Consider the following 25569-nt stretch of genomic DNA (forward strand, 5'->3'; position numbering starts at 1 on the left):
TTTCCACTTGGGAAGATGTTAATCCCTTGGAGATAGATGATGGTGATGGTTACACAACAAATTTAATGTGCTTAATGTCACAGAACTGTAGACAAACATCTCCTGGAATAATGAGTTAATAAGCTATTGCTTGTGCCAACATCCCATATCAAAGTGCTAGTCTTGAGTCCTAGCTGCTCCACTTCTGACCTAACTCCTTGCTGATGTGCCTGGGAAGGCAGTGGATAATGGCCAAGTGCCTGGGACCCGCCACTCATGTGGGAGACCAGGAAGAAGTTCCTGGGTCTTGGCTTTAACCTGGCCCAGACCTAGTTGTGGCCAGTTGGGCAGTGACCCAACAGATGGAGGACCTTTCTCTCTCTATGCCTCTCCTTCTCTCCTCTCCTTCTCTATTTGTGTAACTCTGACGTTCAAATAAATAAATAAATAAATCTTTAAAAATAAAAAAAATAAAAAGAGTACAGCTACAGAGAGTAATGGTCTCAGGAAGCAAGTTCATTAATATTTGGCAGTTACCTGGAAAACTAAATGGGAAAGAAGGGAAGAAAAAGTGATGTTCATCAGAATGTGGCCTTAGAGATGCACAGTTTTCAACAGAGTCACTTGATATGATTTGACCTTTTATTCTCTAATCCACACACTTTACAGCACTAATCATCTTTGTTAAGGAAGAAGGGAACAGGGAAATCAATGTGTCTAGACTACATACTTACTGAGTACCTACTGTCTAGCACAACATTGGTTCAGTGCTCGTTTAGCAAGAGGTTTCAAGATAGAACTAACAACATAAAGATGCTCTTTTTAGTTTGTCTCTTTTAAGTTTATTCAACCACTATGGTTACCAGACACAAAATATACAATTTGTCTTCTGGCCACAAGGACCAATTTAACCGAGTCATCATGTTTTGGAACAGGCGGTTCTTGAAAGAGTTACCTGTGCTTTGCCCTTTCCACCCTTCCTCTGCATCTTCCCTGTACTGCAAACTCTCTTACCAGTATCAGTCTACACAACAATCCAAGCAGATGACTTTTTTTCTTGCTGTTTAAAATAATTTTTTTGGAGGGGGCAAGCATTTGGTACAGTGATTAAGATTAGGAGGCCCACATCTGATATCAGAGTGCTTGAGTTTGAATCTTGGCTCCACCTCAAGTCCACCTTCCTGCTAATGCACACTCAGGGAAGCACCAGGTCAGTACTTGCATTCCTGCCACCCAAATGGGAGATTCAGATTTAGCTCTTGGCCCCTGGCTTTAGCTACAGCTGTTGTAGTCATTTGGGGAGTGAACCAGTAGATAGTAGATCTCTCTTTGTGTCTCTGCCTTTCAAATAAAATCAAATAAAACAATTCTTTTCACAATTACTGCTAAAATACAATTTGTCTTCTAATTTCACATCAGCTTCTATCAGTTATATCAGTGAGGTGGATCAGCTACTCTATATTTTAGAGGCAGATAAAGTCATAAAATTAAAGCTTTTACCACGTTTTAATTTTTTTTTTTTTTTTTACAGGCAGAGTTAGACAGTTAGAGAGACAAAGAGAAAGGTCTTCCTTCCACTGGTTCACTCCCCAAATGGCCGCTACGGCTGGCACTCTGAGCCGATCTGAAGCAAGGAGCCAGGTGCTTCCTCCTGGTCTTCCATGAGGGTGCAGGGCCCAAGGACCTGGGCCATCCTCCACTGCCTTCCCAGGCCACAGCAGAAAGCTGGACTGGAAGAGGAGCAACTGGGACAGAATCTGGCACCCCAACCGGGACTAGAACCCGGGGTGCTGGCACTGCAGGCAGAGGATTAGCCTAGTGAGCCGTGGCGCCGGCGTACCATGTTTTAATTTTAACCACAGTGATGATTCGTGTCTGCTCAAGTTTACATAGCGTTTTGCTGTGTGCCAGGAACTGTATGAGGGTACTTCGAAAAGTTTACAGAAAAAGGAATTAAATAAGTTCATGCGTTTAGTTTTAAATTTTTATTTATTTATTTAAGAGGCAGAGAAAAAGGCAGACAGACTGAGACAGGGATAGCTTTTATATGCTAGGTCACTGCCAAAATGCCCACAAAAGCTGGGACTATGCCGGATTACAACCAAGAGCCAGGAACTCAATCCAGGTCTCCCAAATATGTGGCAGGGACCCAGTATTTGAGTCGTTACCACTGACTTCTAGCTCTGCATTACAAGAAAGCTGTAACTAGAGGCAGAAGCCATGTATCAAACTCATGTATTCCAATATGGAATGTAGTCAGCTGTATTGGCATCTTTTTTTTTTTTTTTTAAGATTTTTTTTACTTATTTGACAGGTAGAGTTACAGTGAGAGGGAGAGACAGAGAGAAAGGTCTTCCTTTGTTGGTTCACTCCTCAAATGGCCTCCACGGCTGGCACTGCACCGATCCGAAGCCAGGAGCCAGGTGCTTCTTCCTGGTCTCCCATGTGGGTGCAAGGACAAGCACTTGGGCCTTCCTCCACTGCCTTCTCAGGCCACAGCAGAGAGCTGGACTGGAAGAGGGGCAACCGGCACTAGAACCTGGCGCCCATATGGGATGCCAGTGCTGCAGGTGGAGGATTAACCTAATGAGCCACGGCATCAGCCCCACTGGCATCTTAACCACTAGGCTAAATACTTACTCTAAATGATAAGCTTATTTTCATGCAAAAAGAAAATTCATGCATATATTTTTCATACTAGGCATTTTCCATAAACTTTATAAAGATACTTTATGTATGGACTTCAAATTATTTTTGCACCAAAGTTTCTTTTAATTCTTCTTCCCACAAATTTCTTCAAGTTCCTGCTCATACTAAATATTTTCTAAGAATCTTTTAATTAAATACTATCATCAACCCCATGAGATTTGGGTATTATTACTCAGGTTTACTAACAAGGAAACTGAGGGTTAGGGTATTTAAATATCTTTTCCAAAGTCATAAGTGATAGCACAAGGATCTGAACCCATCTTTCTCACTGCAAAGTAACCTTCTTTTAAAAAAAAAAATTATTTTATTTATTTCAAAGGCAGTTACAGAGAGAGAGGGGTCTTCCATCAGCTGGATCACTCCCCAAATGGCCATAATGACCAGGCCTGGGCCCTGCTAAAACCAGGAGCCCGGAGCCAAGAGTTTCTTCCAGGTCTCCCATGTGGGTGCAGGGGCGCAAAAACTTGGGCCATCCTCCACTGCCTTCCGAGGCACATGAGTTGGGAGCAGGATCAGAAGTGGAACAGCTGGAACACAAACCTGCCCCGCATGGGACACTGATGTTGCACGCAGCGGCTTAACCCGCTATGCTACAATGCTGGCCCAAAGTACACATATTTAATCACTATACTATGCTAAAGATAAAGCTTTTTTTTATTATTATTTTTTTTAACAGCCAGAGTGGACAGTGAGAGAGAGAGAAAAAGGTCTTCCTTTTCCGTTGGTTCACCCCCAATGGCTGCTGCAGCCGGCGCACCACGCTGAACCGAAGCCAGGAGCCAGGTGCCTATCCTGGTCTCCCATGGGGGTGCAGGGCCCAAGCACCTGGGCCATCCTCCACTGCACTCCTGGGCCACAGCAGAGAGCTGGACTGGAAGAGGAGCAAGCGGGACAGAATCTGGTGCCCCAACCGGGACTAGAACCCGTTGTGGTGTGCCAGCGCCGCAGGCGGAGGATTAGCCTATTTAGCCGCAGTGCCGGCCCATTTTGTTTTATTTTAAAGATTTATTTATTTATTTGAAAGGTAAGAGAGAGAGAAGGAGAGACAGAGAGATCTTCCATCCATTGGTTCACACCCCAAATGGCTACAATGGCTGGAACTGGGCCCATTTGAAACTAAGAGCCAGGAGATTCTTCCAGGTCTCCCATGCGGATAAGGGGGCCCAAGCTCTTGGGCCATCTTCCACTGCTTTCCCACGTACATTAGCAGGGAGCTGGAGTGGAAGTGGAGCAGCTGGTACTCAAACCAGCATGCTTATGGGATGCCAGCTCTGCAGATGGTAGCTTAACCTGCTACGCCACAGTGCTGGTCCCTTATAATTTTATTTTTACAGCTGCTTTTATAATTTAATGCTGCTTCCCAGTATGTACCAGCAGGAAGCTGGATGGAATGTGAAGCATCCAGGACTCAAACTAAAACTCCGACTATGGGATTTGGGTGCTCCAAGCAGTGGCTTAACATACTGCACCACTTCTCCTGCACCTAAAGATAAAACTTTAATTGGATAGAAACATCATATTCCTGTCTCAAACAACCAAATTTAAACAACACAAATTACAATTAAGAGCAGGTACTTGGGCTAGAAGTTAAGATGCTATATCCTACATTAGAGTATTTGGGTTCAAGTCCCAGTTCTGAAAGTCAATTCCAGTGTCCTGTTTTTGTAGACCCTGGGAGGCAGAGGTGATAGCTCATGTAATTGAGTTCTTTACATCCATATGGGAGATCCAGATTGAGTTTCCAACTCCCTGGTTCAGTGTGGCCCAGTCTTAGTCACTGTGGGCACTTGGGGAGTGAACTAGCAGAAAGGAGCTCTCTAATACATGAACAAAAATTTTTTAAAAATTTTAATTAGAATACAATCAAATCTATCTTTTCTGATAATAGAATTTTCTTTTCACAGCTCTAATTATGCAAATAGTTTATCCTATTATTTTTGCAGTTGTTTTTATAATATAATCCTAAATGTGAACAATTATCAGGTTGCTTGCAAGTTGTTTGGTCAAACCTAAGTTTAGGAAAGTGAAAGTGATTGAAAATATCACAAGGATAATATATTATCAAAGAATAACTATGCACTGGATATGATAACCAAGAACTTCTCATCAATTACATTTATGTTTGATTTCAGATGAAACAGATAACTGACCCAACAGTTTGTATCATTAAATAAATTCACGTATTTAGGCATCATATGGAGCAAATTACTGTTTATAAAGAGTGGCCAGTAAACGGGGTGACACCTCTAAAAGAGGCTCCTACCACGTGACTCCCGCCTGTTCCTGGCTGACTCACCACGGCTTGTGTGAACAGCTCCCTTAGCTTCTGCTCGGACTCTCCAGACACGCCAGACACAACCTCTGGGGCTGCCACTTTCAGAATAGGCAAGTTAAGTTCCTGAGCACAAATACAGAAAAGAATGTCCAAATCAATTTTTAACTTTCCTTTTTCCTTATTCAGTCTTCTCAAAATGAAATTTTTAGAATAAGCAACTTGCAGAAAAATTTCATGCTTTTGTGTTCATCCAAAAAAACACTATCTTAAAAACATCTATGACTTTAGAAAAATACATTAACTGAACACTTTGTGCCTGTTCTTACTTTACAGATGTCACCATCTCATTGTTACCTCTGCAGAATGGAGTCTTGAATCTCAAGAGGTATGTCATCCCCTACTTGGGGTCAAGCCAAACAATTCTGTCACTCATCTGGTAGGCAGCATTTTTTAATACATACCTTGTAAGCATTTCTCTACCTATAATCAAGGGTAGCCAATTATTTAAATCCTTCAAGAAAAGGAAGAGAAACTATTGCTGTTGCATCAATACAAATAGCAAGAAGTCTGGCTAATCCCCACTCTTCAAGCCATCTTGAAATTTCACTTCCCTATCAGTATGACCCTAACACTAACTTGGGTATCCTAACATACTACACAGCACTGTGCACTTCTTTTACTTATTATAATTGTCACTATGTATTTATTTGTGTAACTGTTTAATGTCACTCTCATACTAAAACTAGCATTGTGCTACTCACATTGCTATGACTAACATGAAGCCATCACACAACATATTTATGCAACAAGAATGAGGCTAACCAATCAAGTTCCCCTTTACAAATAATTTTCTTTCACAGAACACTGATCTGTTTCTAACTGGGATAGTACATAACTCTTCAAACTGAAATTATACTTAGTTTGCATTTTAGACCCAATACAGTTTCTGAAAAATACGACAGGGCTAAAATAAGATTGTTAATTTCTTATTTTGCCAAGTAGGTATCAATTATTATTATTTAGAAAAGATATTTTACAAAATAAGTGTAAGAACATGACGATGGCTATCTTGAATAAATTTTGCCTTCTGAACAATAGTATCCTGAGTTTTAGTACTTATTGCTGTAAGAACCTCTGGTTTTAAGGGAAAGAGAAGTAACTAAAATGCAGACTTCTGGGGCTTGCACTGAGGCACAGCGGGTTAACACCCTGGCATGAAGCATCAGCATCCCATATGGACGCCGGTTCTAGTCCTGGCTGCTCCTCTTTTGATCCACCTCTCTGCAATGGCCTGGGAAAGCAGTAGAAGATGGCCCAAGTGCTTGGGCCCCTGCACCCACATGAGAGACCCCGAAGAAACTCCTGGCTCCTGGCTTTGGATAGGCGCAGCTCCGGCCGTTGCGGAAATTGGGGAGTGAACCAGCGGATGGAAGACCTCTCTCTCTCTCTCTCTCTCTCTCTCTCTCTCTCCTCTCTCTGCATAACTCTTTCAAATAAATAAATAAATCTTAAAAAAAAAAAAAAAAACAGACTTTTTACAAAGGGGCTGTTTACAGAAATATATTACTTCCAATTTACATATATAACACAAACAATAATTGTACATATACAAATAATTCAAAACTTGGGGCAAGCACTGTGATGGAGTTGGCTAAGCCTCTGCTTGCAGCACCGGCATCCCATATGGGTGCCAGTTCAAGTCCCAGCTGCTCCTCGTCTGATCCAGCTCCCTGCTATCACCTGGGAAAGCAGAAGATGGCTGAAGTCCTTGGGCCCCTGCACCCATGTGGGAGACTCAAAAGAAGCTCTAGGCTCCTGAATTAGGATCAGGCCAGCTCTGCGGCCATTTGAGGAGTGAAACAGCAGATGTTAGACCTTTCTCTCTGTCTTTCCCTCTCTCTGCCTGTAACTCTACTTCTCAAATAAATTTAAAGTCTTTAAAAAAAATTAACAAATAGCACGAAAGAAACAAATAAAGAAGTCTTCTCAAAGATAATATTCTCCTTCTGAGATGCCGGGTCTGGTTTAAACTGCCAAAAAAGCAAAAGCAAAAACAAATAGTAACAACAAACATAGCCTGTCACCAAGACTCACCCCTGCAATTGCATGTGCCAGCAGTGTCTTCCCACAGCCAGGCGGCCCATGAAGGAGCACTCCACGCGGGGGCACGACGCCCAGGTGGTGGTACACCTCCGGGTGCCGCATGTGTATGAGCATCTTGCAGACTTCCTAGTAGGGAAGAAAGGAAAGTGTTAAGACATCCTTCACAGCTTAAGACCAAACTAAAGCAGAATGAAATGTGCTATTCTTTGGAGCAGCAAAACACAGTAGAGTACAGACTATAAACCTGGACCTGAATTTGAATCCTAGACTCTGGTATCTACTGGGCGACTTCCCCAATAACCTTTGTGAGCTTCCATTTTCTAACCTATTATAATATCTACCTTATATACAATGCAAAGTAATTAGCAAGGTAACTGGAATAGAGTAGATACAAAAACAGTAGCTATTTTTAACAGTTTTATAAAAACAATGTTACTGGGGCCCCCCACTGTGGTGTAGCAGATGAAGCCACTGCCCACAACACCAGCATCCCATGTGGGCACTGGTTCAAGACCCAGCTGCTCCACTTCTGTTCCAGCTCCAGCAGAAGATGGCCCCTGCACTCACATGGGAGACTGAGAAGAAGCTCCTAGTGCCTGGCCTCAACCTGGCCCAGCCCTGGGGAGTGAACAGTAGATGGAAAATTATGGTCTCTTCCTTTCTCTATCTAAATCTGACTTTCAAATAAATAAATAAATCTTAAAAAAAAAAAAACAATATTACTTATAAAGCAGGTATAAAGTGATGAATTCACGTGATTAAACACCCTACAGGGCACGGCTCAAGTATGCCCACCTCACTAGTTTCTAGTCTCCTTTTCTTTTTTTTTTTTTTTTTTATTTTTTTGACAGGCAGAGTGGACAGTGAGAGAGAGAGACAGAGAGAAAGGTCTTCCTTTTTGCCGTTGGTTCACCCTCCAATGGCCGCCGTGGCCGGCGCACCGCGCTGATCCGATGGCAGGAGCCAGGAGCCAGGTGCTTTTCCTGGTCTCCCATGCGGTGCAGGGCCCAAGCACCTGGGCCATCCTCCACTGCACTCCCTGGCCACAGCAGAGAGCTGGCCTGGAAGAGGGGCAACCGGGACAGAATCCGGTGCCCCGACTGGGACTAGAACCCAGTGTGCCGGCGCCGCTAGGCGGAGGATTAGCCTAGTGAGCCGCGGCGCCGGCCCACGTCTAGTCTCCTTTTCTACACTCAATTCAAATAGGCATTGGCCAGCGCCACGGCTCACTAGGCTAATCCTCCACCTGTGGCGCCGGCACACAAGGTTCTAGTCCTGGTTGCTCCTCTTCCAATCCAGCTCTCTGCTGTGGCCCGGGAGGGCAGTGGAGGATGGCCCAAGTGCTTTGGATCAGCGCATCGCGCCAGCCGCAACACACAAGCCATAGCGGCCACTTTGGGGGTGAACCAACGGCAAAAGGAAGACCTTTCTCTCTGTCTCTCTCTCTCTCACTGTCTAACTCTGCCTGAGAAAGGAAGGAAGGAAGGAAGGAAGGAAGGAAGGAAGGAAGGAAGGAGGGAGGGAGGGAGGGAGGGAGGGAGGGAGGGAGGGAAGGAAGGAAGGAAGGAAGGAAGGAAGGAAGGAAGGAAGAGGCAGGCTTTGTTTGCATAGCTGAGTAGCAATATACATATTAGAGGTAAAATGGTAAAATTCTGAATCTGGACAAACTTTTAATGTTGCATCATTGCCTCCAACATCTTCAAACTTCACAGTAGAGTTCTGCAATTCCAGTTTCCTAGATTTGGCTGGTGAACAAAAAAGGAGGTAAAAGAAATGGATGATTCAATAAAAGCTCATAATTATATTTAATGATCCTTAAGTAAGCACAAATCCATTAGATACAGAAAAAATTCCCAATAAACACTTCTGTACAAATAAAGTTCTTCTAGCAAAACAGCTTGCAAAAGAGTGATCCACCCAAAACAAACAAGGCCTCTGCCAACCCAACACTCTGCATGTCACCTTTCTTTTGGAGGACAGCTTCTATTTTTCTGTCTACTTCCTGAAGATATTTTTTCTTCTTTTTGCTTCCTTTGCTCTTTAGCCTGCCTTTCCTTTTTTTATCTCTCTCCAGAAGAGAAGAGTCTTTTGAATCCTGAAAAGAAAATAAATTTAAATATGCTAAGCTTAAATTATAATGCCAACACATTTTTTAAATAGGCATTATAAAATTTAAATCCATTCCTGCCTGAACACTTTCACTTTAGTTATCTATTCCCAGCCCCTTTGCTCAAGAATGCTATCTGCAGGAGATACCCTCTTCCCCACAGCCTTGAAGTTCGGTTTGATTCCCAACATTTGAACCTTCCTTTTTCCAAATCTCCAGGTTACATTTAATCTCTTCCTCACATTCCCGGAATACTGCGTTTGCAATAGCAGGATAGCCCACCATAACCTCCCTTGTATATGAATGATTTTTTGTCTGGTTGGTGCTCTCCAATTGTTAGCCCATCAATCTAGGTTATTAACACTCAGCATTTATTTCTCATTAAATCCAAACAGTTGATATTTCATAGAGGTGGTATTTATCTGATATGTCATAATTCATGAGCTGAAAGATAAGATTAAATCAGCGTAACAGCCAAGTTCTAGCCAATCGTAACAAATGTTCTCCATAGATGGGTGACTCAAGCAAACATTTGTGGAAAGGCCCATTGATTTTGAAAGGGGAAAGGCTCTGCCAGACCTGAGGGTTTAGTTCTCGGAAATTAATTAGGGCAGCAGTGTCCAGGAGAAATACAACCTAAGTAATTTCCTGTTAGATAATTTTATATATTCTAGTCATCAAACTTAAAAAGAAAGGAAAAAAAAGAAACACGTGAAATTCATTTAATAGTTTATACTATTTAGCCCAATAGATATTTCCATAGCATATCCATGTATGTAGGACCATCAAGGTGTTATCTTGAATTGAAAATAACCCACGTTGCTGTTTGAACAGCAATTCTCATTTCTTCCTAAAAATGATCAGCTCTCTATAATATATCCCCAATTGTTTCTTCTCTAGTAAGTGTACCTCAGGAAGTTCATCAGGCATTGCTTGTTAAAGTAACAGATGACCACTATGCATCAGACATATTTTAACCAAAAATATATTTTTATAAAAAGCACAATCCTTGCTCATGTACAACGTACGTTTTAGCAGAGGGAGACAAATTGAAAAAAAAAAAAAAAAAGCCCAAGTAAACAATTACACACTAAGTGCTTGAAAAAATAATGGTAAGAAAACAGAGACTATCTAATAATGTGCTATTTTCCAAGTCAGGAAATCTCTGCAAAGATTACAAAGGGAAAGAGATGTGAGGAAGTTTTAGAGTAAGCCACTGGAATCTGGAGAAGCATTCCAGACTGAAAGTCCAAGTGCTAATGCCCCAAAGGAAAGAGTGCTGGCTGTGCATCAGAAACATTAAGAGGCCACTGTGGCTGAAGCAAAGAGGTGTGGGGGTGGGGTCTGTAGGAGGTAGGATGTAAGAGGCAATAGGACATCCAATCACAAAGGGCTTTAATGGCCACTGCAAGATCTTCAGATCTGAAACTGAATGAAGCCACTGAGGGTTTTAAAAAGACAGAGTGACCTGACTTAACCTGTAAAAGAGATCTCTGTGAAGAGAAAACTAGAGGAAGGAGTGGACAAAGACTCCAACAGGAAGGCTATTTCAACAGAATGAAATGAAAGTGTAGAGGCTTTTAGACTAGGATGAAAATGATGGTGGGAGTGACTGCATTTCAAAGATCCACTGTCTTTTCCAAAGTATCTGTTTCATATGATAGTTAATGAAAAGGTTGTAATGTACTCCAACTACAGAGGGTTACTAAAATTACACTACAAAAATACCTGTATCTCAGATAATGGCTTCTTATGATTACTTTTCTTATTTGAAAGGTCCAAGAAAAAATGGTCTTTCTTTCCACCGTGGGTTTTTTCAATAAACAGTCCTCCCTCAGACTCTCTGGCAGGGGTCTTCAAAGGAATGGAGCCTGTTTTGGAAGTTATCCGTGGTGCTGAAGCAGTGGTTTCTCTTTGCTCCGTCTCGAGAACATTTGAAACAGAATCAGGATTTCCTTTCCGATACAAAGAGAGCAGGGAACTGTTCATGTGATTTGCTGACTGGCAGAAACATGATTGGAACACGATTCAATAGGCAGTCATGAGAGCTGCAACACCTATACCATTATGTTGCCTACATTTTGCTTCCAACAATTTCTCTTATTCAAAAAGAAACAATCAGAAAAGATGCCCACAATAAGATGATCCACATCCAAGTATTCAAAAAGATGGTACTCGTTACAATGACTCCAAGTTAAAGAGCGGGCCAATTCATAGTTGGTGATTAAATAAAATCAAATGAGCATAGTCACTTTTTAAAAATATAACAGAAGAAAGCTTAAAAATGATCTGGTAGGGGTTGGCGCCGTGGTGTAGCAGTAAAGCCGCTACCTGCATTGCCAGCATCTCATATGTACACTGGTTCCAGTCCCAGCTGCTCCACTTCCAATCCAGCTCTCTGCTATTGGCCTGAGAATGCAGCAAAAGATGGCCCAAGTGTTTGGCTCCTGCACCCACATGGAGACATGGAGAAAGCTCCTGGCTTCTGATCAGCCCAGCTCTGGCAGTGTTGCCATCTAGTGAGTGAACCAGCAGATGGAAGACTCTCTCTCTCTCTCTCTCTCTCTCTCTCTCTCTGCATCTGCCCCTCTGTAAGTCTGCCTTTGAAATAAATAAGTAAATCTTAAAAAAAAAATCTGGTAGTGAGTCACTATTACTCCATAATTCAAAGGGGGCCGGCACCATAGTGCAGTTGGTTCATTCTCCACCAGTATCCCATATGGGTGACGGTTCTAGTCCCGGCTGCTCCTCTTCCAATCCAGCTCTCTGCTGTGGCCTGGGTAAGCGGTAGAAGATGGCCAGTGCTTGGGCCCTTGCAACCACGTGGGAGACCAGGAAGAAGCACCTGGCTCCTGGCTTTGGATCGGCCCAGCTTCGGCCACTATGGCCATTTGGAGAGTAAACCAACAGACAGAAGACCTCTCTTTCTCTCTCTCTGCCTCTGCGTCTCTGTAACTATGCCTTTCAAATAAATTAATTAAAAAAAAAAAAAAATAGGGGGCCGGCACTGTGGCTCAGCAGGTTAACGCCCTGGCCTGAAGCACCGGCATCCCATTGGTTCGAGTCCCAGTTGCTCCTCTTCCAATTCAGCTCTCTGCTATGGCCTGGGAAAGCAGAAGATGGCCCAAGTCCTTGGGCCCCTGCACCACGTGGGAGACCCGGAGGAAGCTCCTGGCTCCTGGCTTCGGATCGGCAAAGCTCCGGACATTGTGGCCAATTGGGGAGTGAACCAGCGGATGGAAGACCTCTCTCTGTCTCTACCTCTCTTTGTAACTCTTTCAAATAAATAAAATAAATCTTAAAAAAAAAAAAAAAAAAAAAACAGGCTGCAGCAAGCATCTTAATTACAGTGAGAGTGTAAAATTAAAGAAAATATGACAGGGCCGGCGCTGTGGCATAGTGGGTAAAGCCGCTGCCTACAGTGCTGGCATCCCTTATAGGCACCAGTTCAAGTCCTGCTCCACTTCCAAACCAGCTCTCTGCTGTGGCCTGGGAAAGTAGTAGAAGATGGCCCAAGTCCTCGGGCCCCTGCACCCATGTGGGAGACCCAGAAGAAGCACCTGGCTCCTGGCTTTGGATCGCGTAGCTCCAGCCTTTGCGGCCATATGGGGAGTGAACTAACGGAGGGAAGACCTTTCTCTCTCTCTCTCCCTCTCACTGTCTATAACTCTACCTCTCAAATAAACAAATAAAATCTTAAAAAAAAAAAAAAGGTAACAGTATTGGGCTGGCACTGTGGTGTAACAGGTAAAGTCGCCACCTGCAGTGCCAGCATCCCATATGGTTGCCAGTTTGAGCCACAGCTGCTCCACATGGAGACCTGGAAGAAGCTCTTTGCTCCTGGCTCCTGGCTCCAGATCAGTGAAGCTCCAGCAGTTGCGGCCAACTGGGGAGTGAACCATTGGATGGAAGACCTCTCTCTCTCTCTGCCTCTCCTTCTCTATCTGTGTAACCTGAATTTCAAATAAATAAATAAATGTTTAAAAAAAAAGATAATAGTATCATTGTCAACATATCAATAAAAGCAAAACTGATTTATCAAGGGAAAAAATAGAGCACACTAAATAATACAGCATATGACCCCATACTCCCTTCTAATTATGCCTCAGGAATGCCAGCATTTGAAGTTTGAAGCAAACTTCAAAAAGTTTGTGGAGAACGGAATTAAAAGAAAAGCTTATTTTTGCACAAAAAAACTGGGGGTAGGTATTGTGAAACAGTGAGTTAAGCCACTTCTTGGGATGTTGGCATCCCTTATTGGTATTGATATTGGAGTGCCAATTCAAGTTCCCACTACTCCACTTCAGATCGAGCTCCCTGAAATACACCGGGAAACAAAGATGATGGTTCAAGTTCCTTCCACTGACACGAACAATCAGGACTGAGTTTCTGGCTCCTGGCTCCTGTTGAGGATCTCTGGGGGGGAACCAGCAGACAGAAGGAAGATCTTGCTCATTCTGTCTTTCAAATGAATAAGCTTTTTAAATCACTGCACAGTTCTTTCATGACACATATTTTTCATCAGCTTTTGGGAAACCTCTCTCATATATCCTTGTCTATATTTTTACTATTAATTCCCCTTACCACTCCTGTCTGCCCTACTTTCTGGTTTTTTCTTCTTCCCATTTTTCTTGTATAACTGACACCAACACAAATACTAAAAGGATAACTAATCCAACATCAACACTGTACACAACAAGTCCTCATTTGTAAGATGCCCAGCATTTCTCATTCTATTCCATATTGACTTTTTTTCTAAAGAGGGATCATAATGATTAAAAATAAATAAATAGAGGCTGGCCCATTAAATGCTGCTTACCTGTAAATCTGTGTAATCTTCCATATCTGAATCATCATCTGAATAGCTTTCAGTATACCTCAGCAAAAAGAGGGAAAAATGTTTGAAAGGTTTTACTCTCACATCCTAAAAAAATTACTCCAAACAAGTAAATATACCAAGGTAAAATATTATGGGAGTAAAGATTCCAAGTTCAAAATCAGAGAAATGAGACTTCAAAACCAGCTTAACCAGTTATCGGTGTCCATGAGGGAACTTCAAAAAGTCCATGGAAAAATGGAAATAAAGATAAAGTTTACTCTGGTGCAAAAAATGTTTTTTAAAAATCTATGCACAACTTTTTCACAATAACCACTTTTCATGAATGTTCTGAAAACCTCATATTTTATATCTCTGGGTGTCAGCTTTCTTTTCTATAAAATGGACATAATAAATAATGTCTATCTTAAAGAGTTACTAAAGGATTAAATGAATATTTACAAAACTCCTACAACATAGTAAAAGCTTAATAAATTATGCCTACCTTTGTCCTAGTAATACATAATAGTAAAATACAAATTTCCATCACACCCAGACTCAGGTAGAGGAAATATTTCAGCTAGCTATAATTAAGCACTTTAAGGAACAAATTTATGGCCCACGCCGCGGCTCACTAGGCTAATCTTCTGCCTGTGGCGCTGGTACTCTGGGTTCTAGTCCCGGTTGGGACACCGGATTCTGTCCTAGTTGCTCCTCTTCCAGCCTATCTCTCTGCTGTGGCCCGGGAAGGCAGTGGAGGATAGCTCAGGTCCTTGGGCCCTGCACCCGCATGGGTGACCAGGAGAAGCACCTGGCTCCTGGCTTCGGATTGCTGCAGCGCTGGCCGTAGCAGCCACTTGGGGGGTGAACCAACGGAAGGAAGACCTTTCTCTCTCACTGTCTAACTCTGCCTGTCAAATAAAAAGGAACAAATTTAGAAACTCAACGTGACCAAGTCATGTTATCAAATGTAACTTCTCCAAGCCTAATGAAGAGGAATGAAGGAGCAAAGAAATTTTCTGATAACATGTCCAAAAGAGCATAAATTCCATTAACTACAAGCTGAGAATGTGGCCCAAGCTCATTATAAACGAAAGGGAGTGTCTAAGAAATCTTAGTAACCAGGAGACTCTGCTAGTATGACTTGTTAGAAAATATTTAAATAAAAAAAGAACTTTTGGGGCCAATACTGTGGCATAGCGGGTAAAGCTGTGGCCTGCAGCACCAGCATCCCATATGGGATGCTCCACTTCAGATCCAGCTCTCTGCTATGGCCTGAGAAAGCAGTGGAGGATGGCCCAAGTCCTTGGGCCCCTGTACTCATGTGGGAGGCCCAGAAGAAGCTCCTGGCTTCAGATAAGCCCAGCTCCAGCCCTTGCAGCCATTTGGGGAATGAACCAATGGATGGAAGACCCCTTTCTCTACCTCTGCTTGTCTTTTTTTTTTTTTTTTTTTTGACAGGCAGAGTGGACAGTGAGAGAGAGAGAGAGAGAGAGAGAGGGAGGGAGAGAAAGGTCTTCCTTTGCCGTTGGTTCACCCTCCAATGGCCACCGTGGCCGGCGCGCTGTGGCCGGCGCACCGCGCTGATCCGATGGCAAGAGCCAGGTACTTATCCTGGTCTCCCATGGGGTGCAGGGCCCAAGCACTTGGGCCATCCTCCACTGCACTCCCGGGCCACAGCAGAGAGCTGGCCTGGAAGAGGGGCAACCGGGACAGAATCCGGCGCCCCGACTGGGACTAGAACCTGGTGTGCCGGCGCCGCAAGGCGGAGGATTAGCCTAGTGAGCCGCGGCGCCGGCCCTCTGCTTGTGCTAAAAAAAAGATTTGTTTATTTATTTATTTGAAAGGTAAAGTTACACATAGAGAGAAGGATCTTAAAAAAAATAAATAAATAAAAAATGATTCTCTTTGACCTCCAATTCTATATCAGGAATTTAACATAAAACATGAGATGTGTACAAAACTATGTAAACTAAAAGGTTATTTATTATCCAATACTGAAAACTAGATAGAAATAATCAGATTTCCATGACTAGGCAACCAGTTAAGAAATTAAAAATGGTAAATTCTAATGAAAAACATTCAGATATAAAGAACATAAAGAAGCTAGCTATCACCACAGATCCTACAGAGATAAGAAGAGAACAAGAGAATATTGTAAATGGGTAATGCTGGCAAATCCCACACCTTAGATGAATGGACAAATTTCCTTAAGATTACAATTTACCAAAACTGACATAAGAAGAAAATTATATACAGAGAAGGCATATAGCAGAGCTCTTGAAAACTTCATGGAAAATATTTATGAAAAACTATGCATATATTTCAAAAAAATATTTTGCGATAATAAATTTATTTCAATTCTACTTTTTCATGATCTAGCAAAAGTAAAATTTACCAAAATTCTTCATAAAAAGAAGACTCCAAGCTAATATGAATTCCATATAGGATCCACACACATTCAGTATGAGACTCAAAGGTGGAAGGTGTCTGCACCTTACAGACTTAGAGCTAAACAGAAAGATAAGGGCATGGGATTCTGGGAGGCAGTGAACTGGCAAAGGCTATGGAAGGCCAGAGGGGAGGAAGTTCACAGTGAGCAAGGGTTGTCTCGTTATGCACATCGGCCTGCCAGGAAACACAGTCACCTCTGGGCATATCTCCCCCATCCCACCCCCACCCCCCAGGAAACAGCCACCTGTGGACATATATATCTCACATTCTGGAATCAGAGCCCCCATATCTTTTTCCATTTAAAAAGGTTTTTCCTAGGCAGAAAGGGGGGTATGAGATAGAAAAGCCTGTGACTGCATTCACTACTTACTAATATTGTTACTATAAATTAATACCAATATAAATTTATAATATTTAAATTAATTAAATGTAAATCTATAAAATTATAATTAAATTTAATACTAACAAATTTGCTTTACAAAAGGACAGGGTTTTACAAGTAATCCTGTGTCTGCTGAGGTCTGCAGTTTCTCTAAAAAGGCAACTGTAAATGTGTCAAAGAAATATATTTGGAGTAGCCTATTTCACTGTACCATGATAACAAACTGAATCCAACAATAAATAAAAAGGATAATACATCAGGATCAAGTAGGGTGCATCACAGGAATGCAACACTGCCTTAACACTGAAAATCACTATAATTCACCAAATTAACAGATTAATGAGGAAAAGTGAGAGAAAGATTTTCAACAGATGCAGAAAAGCATTTAAGTAATAATTGTTTACGATAAAAACTCTCAAGTACCTAGGACTATTAGGAACATTCCTCAATCTGACACAGAGCACTGGGAAAACAGCAGAAGATCACCCAAGTCCTTGGGCCCCGGCACCCATGTGGGAGACCGGGAAGAAGCTCCTGGCTCCTGGCTTTGGATAGGCCCAGCTCTGGCCACTGCAGCCATTTGGGGAGTAAACCAGCAGACAGAAGACCTCTCTTTCTCTGTCTGCCTCTGCCTCTCTATAACTATGCCTTTCAAATGAATTAATTTAAAAAAACAAACAAACAAACAAAAAAACAGGCTGCAGCAAGCATCCTAGTTACAGTGAGAGTGTAAAATTAAAGAAAATATGGCAGCCGGCGCCGCGGCTCACTAGGCTAATCCTCCGCCTTGCGGCGCCGGCACACCGGGTTCTAGTCCCGGTTGGGATGCCAGATTCTGTCCCGGTTGCCCCTCTTCCAGGCCAGCTCTCTGCTGTGGCCCGGGAGTGCAGTGGAGAATGGCCCAAGTGCTTGGGCCCTGCACCCCATGGGAGACCAGGAAAAGCACCTGGCTCCTGCCTTCAGATCAGCACGGTGCGCTGGCTGCAGCATGCCGGCCGCGGCAGCCATTGGAGGGTGAACCAACGGCAAAAGGAAGACCTTTCTCTCTCTCTCTCTCTCTCTCACTGTCTACTCTGCCTGTAAAAAAAAAAAAAAAAAAAAAAAGAAAGAAAGAAAGAAAGAAAGAAAGAAAGAGAAAAAGAAAAAGAAAAAAGAAAATACGGCAGGGCCAGCGCTGTGGCACAGTGGGTTAATGCCCTGGCCTGAAGCGCTGGCATCCCATATGGGCGCAGGTTCTAGTCCCTGATGCTCCTTTTCCCACCCAGCTCTCTGCTATAGCCTGGGAAAGCAGAAGAAATGGCCCAAGTCATTGGGCCCCTGCAACCGCGTGGGAGACCTGAAGGAGGCTCCTGGCTGTGGATCAGCGCAGCTCCAGCCCCTGCGGCCATCTGGGGAGTGACCCATCGGATAGAAGACCTCTCTCTCTCTGCCTCCGCTCTCTCTGTGTTAACTCTGACTTTCAAATAAATAAATAAATCTTTTTTAAAAAAAATATGGGGGAGGCTGGTTCTGTGGCATAGTGGGTAAAGCCGTTGACTGCAGTGCTGGCATCCCATATAGGCGCCGGTTCAAGTCCCTGCTCCACTTCCAAACCAGCTCTCTGCTGTGGCCTGGGAAAGTAGAAGATGCTCCAAGCCCTTGGGCCCCTATACCCATGTGGGAGACCCGGAAGAAGCTCCTGGCTTCAGATGACCGCAGCTCCGGCTGTTGCGCCCAAGTGGGGAATAAACCAGAGGATGGAAGACCTCTCTCTCTCTTCTCTGCTTCTCCTTCTCTCTCTATGTAATTTGACTTTCAAATAAACAAATAAATCTTTAAAAAAAAAAAAAAAAGAAAATATGGCAAAAAGTGGACCAAGTGGGATTCTCACAATTGCTAGCATGAAAGCAAAACAGTACACTTAGGCAATGTGGGCAAATTAACTTTTTTGGCAATTTCTTCTAAAGTTAAATATGCATCTAACATTTGATCCAAGTATATTTCATTTCTAAGTATTTACCAACAGAAATGAAAACACTATATAAACGAAAACCTGGGAGACTCAGCATTATGGCATGGTAGGTAAAGCCACTGCCAGAGATGCCAGCATCCCATATGGTTTGCATCTCCACTGCTTTACTTTTGATCCAGCTCCCTGCTAATGTGCCTGGGAAAGCAGTGAAGGATGGCCCAAGTGCTTGGGCACCTGTACCCACATGAAAGACTGGGAAGAAGCTCCTGACTCCTGGCTTAAGCCTGGCCCAGCCTTGTCCACTGCTGCCACTTGGGGAGCAAACCAGCGGGTGGAAGATCTCTTTCTCTCTCAGCATCTCCCCCTTTCTCTCTCTGGCTCTGATTTTCAAATAAATAAATAAATAAATCTTTTCAAAAAACAAGAACAAAAACAAAAACCCAGACACAAATGTTCACAGCACCTTTATTTGTAGTAGAACAAAACTTTTTGTCTCTCTGCCATAAATGGCTAAAATATTGTGGCTTGGCCATCAGACTCACCAATAAAATGCACTGGACTACTAGTACATACAAATCTCAAAACCATAATGCATCCAGATTTTAAAAGTATATACTACATGACTCCATTTATATAAAACTCAAACAAACAGCAACAGAAAACAAACCAGAGGCTGCTTGGAAATGCGGTGGGGGAAAGAAATGCATTACAAAGGGTACAGGAAAACTTCTGGGGTTATTGGAAATGTTGAGCATCTTGTCTTTGGTGAGTTGAATAAGGAGATACATATGTTAAAACTGAACAAATTATATACTGTTTACTCCCCCAAATGACCATAATAGCCAGGCCTGCGCTAGGCTTAATCCAGGGGCTAGGAATGCCATCAGGTCCTCCACATGGGTGGTAGGGGCCCAACTACCTGAGCTACTACCTCCGAAGAGCATTTCCAGGAAGCTGGATTGAAACAACCTGGCCAGGACTGGAGAAGGCACTTTGATATGGGATGTGGCATCCCAAGCAGCAGCTTAACTAAGAGCACTGCTAGGCCCATCCCAGTACTATTCCTTAGAAAACAAAACTAATTTGTACCTTTTCACATATCTGGTGTTATATTAGGGCAGAGAAAAAGATAATGAGACAATTCTGTTGGTAATACAAACAAGCAAATAATTTCAATGCCATATCTTAAGGATTAAATAGGCCGGCGCCGTGGCTCAATAGGCTAATCCTCCACCTTGCGGCGCCGGCACACCGGGTTCTAGTCCCGGTCGGGGCGCCGGATTCTGTCCCAGTTGCCCCTCTTCCAGGCCAGCTCTCTGCTATGGCCAGGGAGTGCAGTGGAGGATGGCCCAGGTGCTTGGGCCCTGCACCCCATGGGAGACCAGGAAAAGCACCTGGCTCCTGGCTCCTGCCATCGGATCAGCGCGGTGCGCCGGCTGCAGCGGCGGCCATTGGAGGGTGAACCAACGGCAAAGGAAGACCTTTCTCTCTGTCTCTCTCTCTCACTGTCCACTCTGCCTGTCAAAAAAAAAAAAAAAAAAAAAAGGATTAAATAAATGTCTAAGACTTGGAACTGGAACTAAGAAAAAAAAAAAAAAGGGTCTAAGAAGGCCTAACAAAGGCAATTAGCATTTCAACTGGCCCTTGAAAGCTGAGTGGGAGTTTATGAAAGGAAAATGAACACTCTAGCAACAGAAAACCACTCATGGAAGAAAGAATTTTACCTCTGGGAAACAGTAGGCATTGAATATGGCTGAAGGAAAGATCTGGAGAAGTAAGAAGGTCAGGAAGTACTACGCCAGGTCCTGCTGACAAGCAAGAGCCCAGAGAGGGTTATGAGTAGGAATGTAAAGTGACTAGGTACAAGCTGTAGGGAGAAATCCCCATGTTGCAATACTTACTCCTTATCCTCTTCATCCCGTCTTGCTCTTTTTGCTCTATGTTCATCTTCTAATTCTGTCAGATTCTTAAATTCCTTCTCATTGCCAATTATGTTAAAGGCTGAAAGGAAAAGAAAAATACCATGAACTAAAACAGTCCATTTATATATAACTTTACCGAAAAGTCAACTACAGCAATTAAAGACTCACCTTTTTCCACCTGAATCCTAAAAGCATTTTTTTTTCTTCGCCCGTAGTCTATACTGAAAAGAGTAACAAGAACAATAGTTTTCCATTAAGCTCACTCTAAATATTATAAACATTGGCATGACTATTTAATATTAATTATGGCCACTACAGTCACACAGGCCATACATCTATTTTCAAATAAATTCTACATTTATACTTTCACTATTATGATTTCCCTTGATTTTTCTCATTTTCCCAAGCCTATGTGAAGTTTTGGGGGCAGAATCAATTGAAAATAAGTTACAGACACTTCACCTCAAATATTTTCAAGTGTTTCTCTGTGGAAAAACAAAACAAAACAAAACAAAACAAAACATAGGTATCTAAGAACCCATGTTGTGGCACAGTTGGTTAAGCCACTGCATGCAATGCAGGGATCCCACATGAACACCACTTCACACCCCAGCAGCTCCACTTTCATCTAACCCCCTGCTAATACACCTGAGAAAGCAGCAAATGGCCCCAGTGCTTGGGCTCCTGTCACCCATGCGGAAGACCTGGATGGGATTTTTAGGCTCCTGGCCTCAGCATGGCTCAGTCATTTAGAAAATGAATCAGCAGATGGTCATTGTAGCCATGTGGGAAATAAACCAGCAGATAAAGCTCTCTCTCCCTCTCCTGTAACTCTGCCTTTTGAATAAATAAATAAATCTTAACAACAAAAAAAAAAGGTACCCACACACCCACTGCACAATTAGCACACACAGGAAATTTAATATGGATAAAATATTATTTAATACATAATCCATATTAAACTATCTCAATTCCCCCAAAATGCTTAGATCTATTTTTCTTTTAATCTGGAACCTAGTTAAGATTCATGTATTTACTTGGTTGTCATGTCTCTTAGACTCCTTTTTTTTTTTTTTTAAAGATTTATTTATTTATTTGAAAGAGTTACACAGAGAGAGGAGAGACAGATAGAGGTCTGACTCATTCCCCAGTTGGCCGCCATGTCTGGAGCTGTGCCAATCCAAAGCCAGGAGCCAGAGGACTTGGGCCATCTTTCTCTGCTTTCCCAGGCCATAGCAGAGAGCTGGATCGGAAGAGGAGCAGCCGGGACTAGAACCAGCGCCCACATGAGATGCTTACCCACTACGCGACAGGACCGGCCCCTACTCCTTTAATTTATAGCATATCTCTACCTTTTGTGTATGTGACATTGACATTTCAGAAAGGTATGGGTCAGCTGATTTATAAAATGACATACAATCTAGGTACCTTTTTTTCCCCCCAAGATTTATTTTATTTATTTGAAAGGCCCAGTGACAGAAAGACAGCACACGCATAATCGACCGTGATCGCACTTACATCTGCTGTTTAACTCCCCAAATGGCTGCAATGACCAGGGCTGGACCAGACTGAAGCCAAGAACCTGAAATTCCTTCTGGATCTCCCACATGGGTGGCAGGAGTCCAAGTCCTTGAGCCATCTTCCACTGCTTTCCCAGGTGCATTAGGAGGGAGCTGGATTGGAGGCAGAGCAGCCAGGACTCACACTGGTACTCTGATACAGGATGCCAGCATTATAGGTGGCAGGCAGCTCAATCTACTGCACCACAATGCAGGTCCCTCGATTTAACTTGTTCCCTTATTATTAAATTCAAGTGAGAGACAGGTGTTTGGCCTAGGAGTTAAGCTGTCAGTTGGCAGACCCCCTTCCCACATTGAAGTCCCTGGGTTTAAGACCTAGTTCCAATTCCCGACTCTAGCTTCCTGCCAATGCAAATCTGGGGACAGTGGCTCCAAAAACTGGGCTCCTAACACCCACAATGGGAGACCCAGATTGATTTCCCAGCTCCTGGCTTTGGCCAAGCTCAGTCCCAGCTGTTCCTGACATTTGGGAATAAATGAACAGATAGATCTCTCTCTCTCTCTCTGTCACTCTGCCTTTCAAAAACATAAAATGAATAAATAAATAATGTTTAAAAAGATAATTTAGGTGCCATTGTGGTTATGTAGTAGGAAAAATCAAGGAGGAATTGTCAAGCAAAAAGGAAACAGAACTAGAGGGTTTGGAAAATTCTCGGGTTATCCATAACAGTGGCTGGACGATAACTTACCAAAGAGATCACAAGTGAATGACTTGCAAATCTAATCAGTTCTCTGAGCAGAAGCCAGGGGGGGAAAGATGGGGTGATAGCAACAGGAAACTGCTAACTTGGTCTGAAGGAGATGGGACAAAAATAAGGAAGCTGTTGGAATTATAGAACTCTATAGGATAAGGTCAATAGAACTATTAAGGTATAAACGTGCATTATCCTTTAAGAAAAGGGAAAACGTGATCCTGAAGGAGGCTCTGAAGTCAGCATGGTTGCAATTGCCACCACAGGCCCAGAGGGCACAGGTCCAGGAGCTGCACTGTCTCCTCCTTGGTTGCAGAGGACAGGGCTTCTACCCTACAGAGCCCTGAGCACAGAGCATCAAGCCAAAGAAGATTATTTTCCAGCCTTAAAGTCAAATGGAATTTTCTCTGCTAGGCTATGAACTTGCTTGTGCCCAGACTTTTGTCTTTCCAAATCCTCCCATTTGGAATAGCACATCTATATATGCCTGTCCTTCGGAAGCAGACAACTTGTTATCTGGTTTCACAGGTTCACAGCTGGAGGGGAGTTATGCCACAGGTTGAATCATACCTTGAGTCTCACCCATACCTGACCTGGATGAGGGCTCAATGAAATTTGGAACTCAGAGTTGCTGCTGAAATGAGTTCAGACTTTTGGGGTTACAGGAATGGAAGGAAAGTATCTGCATGTAAGAAGGACATGAATTTTGGGTGAGCCAGAGGACAGCATGAGATGGACTGCACTGTATCTCCTTCAAACTCAGGTGCTTAAGTCTTCATCCCCAGACCCTTAGAAAATAACTCTATTGGGAAACAGGAGCTTTAGAGGTCATTAAGGTAAAATGAGGTCATAGGGAGGGCTCTAGGCCAATATAACTCATAGATAGGTGTGCTTACAGAGATTAGGACACTGACATGTACATAGAGGAAAAAAGGTTTAAAGACAAAGAGAAGACAGCCACCTTCAGGCCAAGGAAAGAAACGTCCTAAGAAACCAATCCCGCTGTTGCCTAGTCACCCCAGTGAAAATGTTTTGTGATTCAAGCCATTCATATCAATCAAATAGTAGATCTTTCTCTCTTTTTTAAGATTTTTATTTATTTATTTAAAAGACATAGTTACAGAGAAGAGATGGGAGGAGAGAGAGAGAGAGAGAATGAATATATCTTCCATTTGCTGGTTCACTCCCTAAATGGCCACAACAGCTGGGGCTAGGCTAAAGCCAGGAGCCTCCATCAGGGTCTCCCATGTGGGTGCAAGGACCTAAGTACGCGGCCATCTTCTGCTGCCTTCCAAGGCACATTAGCAAGGAGCTGGATCAGAAGTGGAGCAGCTCGAATTTGAACTGGTGCTCATATCGAGTACCTATATCCTAGGCTGCGGCTTAACCTGATATTTAAAAATTTAAGGAAGCAGGAAAGTAAATAATAGCTCATCTATCTCCTGACCAGACTGTGAAGTACTTAAGATAAGAAGTAGCCATTCCTCATAGTAAAACAGAGAGCTTGTTACATATAACAGGTGCTTGGTAAATACAGTATACCTAAACTGAGTTCCAAGTCAACTGAAGTCAGCAGCTGTTGATATCAACTGGAATTTTAAGCAGGATGGAAACTTTTAAAAAGGCACAGGAAGGGCCAGTGTTGTAATACAGTGAATTACACCCCCACCTACAAGGCCAGCATCCCATATGATCACCAGTTTAAGTCCCAATTGTTCTGCTTCTGATTCAGCTCCTGCTAAAGTACCTGGGAAAGCAGTGGAAAATGGCCCAAGCATTTGGGCTCATGCCACCCATGTGGGAGACCAAGATGAAATTCTGGGCTTCTGGCTTTGGCCTGCACTAGCACTGGCAGATGTGGCTATTCTGGGAGTGAACCTGAGGTTGGAAGATTTCTCTCTCTCTCTCTCTCTGCTATTTCCCTGCCCCACACATAACTCTGCCTTGCAAATAAGAAAAATCTTTTAAAAGAAAAATCAAGGGCAGATAAAAAGCAGTAATTTGGAAACCACAGTTCTTTACCTGTACATTCTTTGCAGATCAGATGCTAAGACTTCAGTGTCCACATATTTGCCACATCTGTTACTGGTGAGGTACTAAAACAGAATATGTGACAAATATAAAATACTAAGTATCTCAAGCTTAGTGGCTTTAAACAACAACAACAAAAAAGAGAAACATTCAAGCATACTCTGCTTTAATGTAAACTTTTCATTAATAAAGCATACCAGAAACATAATAAAAATCACCAAATAACTGTCACATCTGAAATCAGAATTTCATTAACACTATTAATCACCATGAAAATGCAATAATAATAATAATAGCAACAACATTAACAAGAATAGCTGTAGGATAGTGAGGGCTTCCTATATCCTAGCTTCCCAAACATTCCCAGAACACAGCAGTAAAATAACCAGTGTACCATGGTACACTATAATGGAGAGAACAGAGTGACATTTGACATCTGCCAGACACTGCAGGAACTACTAGCTTGATGTAATTCAGTTTCACCATTAAATCTTTTTTGATTATGTCATATCTTTGCAAAAGTAGGTTTTCAGAGACTGTTGTGATAAAAAGCAAGTATCATGCAGAA

The 25569-nt window shown here is 42.8% G+C and overlaps 1 protein-coding gene across 15 annotated transcripts in view; it reads right to left on the minus strand.

The window, feature by feature from the left end:
• Positions 1–25569, minus strand: part of NVL (nuclear VCP like) — a 109951-nt gene that overhangs the window by 79940 nt on the left and 4442 nt on the right. For 8 of the 15 annotated variants that reach the window (XR_016218883.1, XR_011381469.2, XR_016218882.1 and 5 more), the window contains exons 2-10: positions 24993–25066; positions 20867–20919; positions 20678–20777; positions 13993–14050; positions 10902–11174; positions 9029–9161; positions 8735–8811; positions 7058–7192; positions 4985–5086 (exon numbers count right to left, since the gene is read on the minus strand). Coding sequence is in view for 9 of the 15 variants with exons in the window: in XM_051820594.3 (XP_051676554.1) it covers positions 4985–5086; positions 7058–7192; positions 8735–8811; positions 9029–9161; positions 10902–11174; positions 13993–14050; positions 20678–20777; positions 20867–20919; positions 24993–25066 (1005 nt within the window). In the remaining 6 variants the exon portion in view is untranslated. Of the gene's footprint in view, positions 1–4984; positions 5087–7057; positions 7193–8734; positions 8812–9028; positions 9162–10901; positions 11175–13992; positions 14901–20500; positions 20585–20677; positions 20778–20866; positions 20920–24992; positions 25067–25569 lie in introns of all 15 variants that reach the window. The other 7 variants (XR_016218885.1, XR_016218884.1, XM_070055378.2 and 4 more) reach the window with 3 other exon arrangements.

The sequence above is a fragment of the Oryctolagus cuniculus genome, chromosome 13, assembly GCF_051225735.1.
Source record: "Oryctolagus cuniculus isolate XC-2025 breed Fujian yellow rabbit chromosome 13, ASM5122573v1, whole genome shotgun sequence".
NCBI classification, from domain to species: Eukaryota; Metazoa; Chordata; class Mammalia; order Lagomorpha; family Leporidae; genus Oryctolagus; species Oryctolagus cuniculus.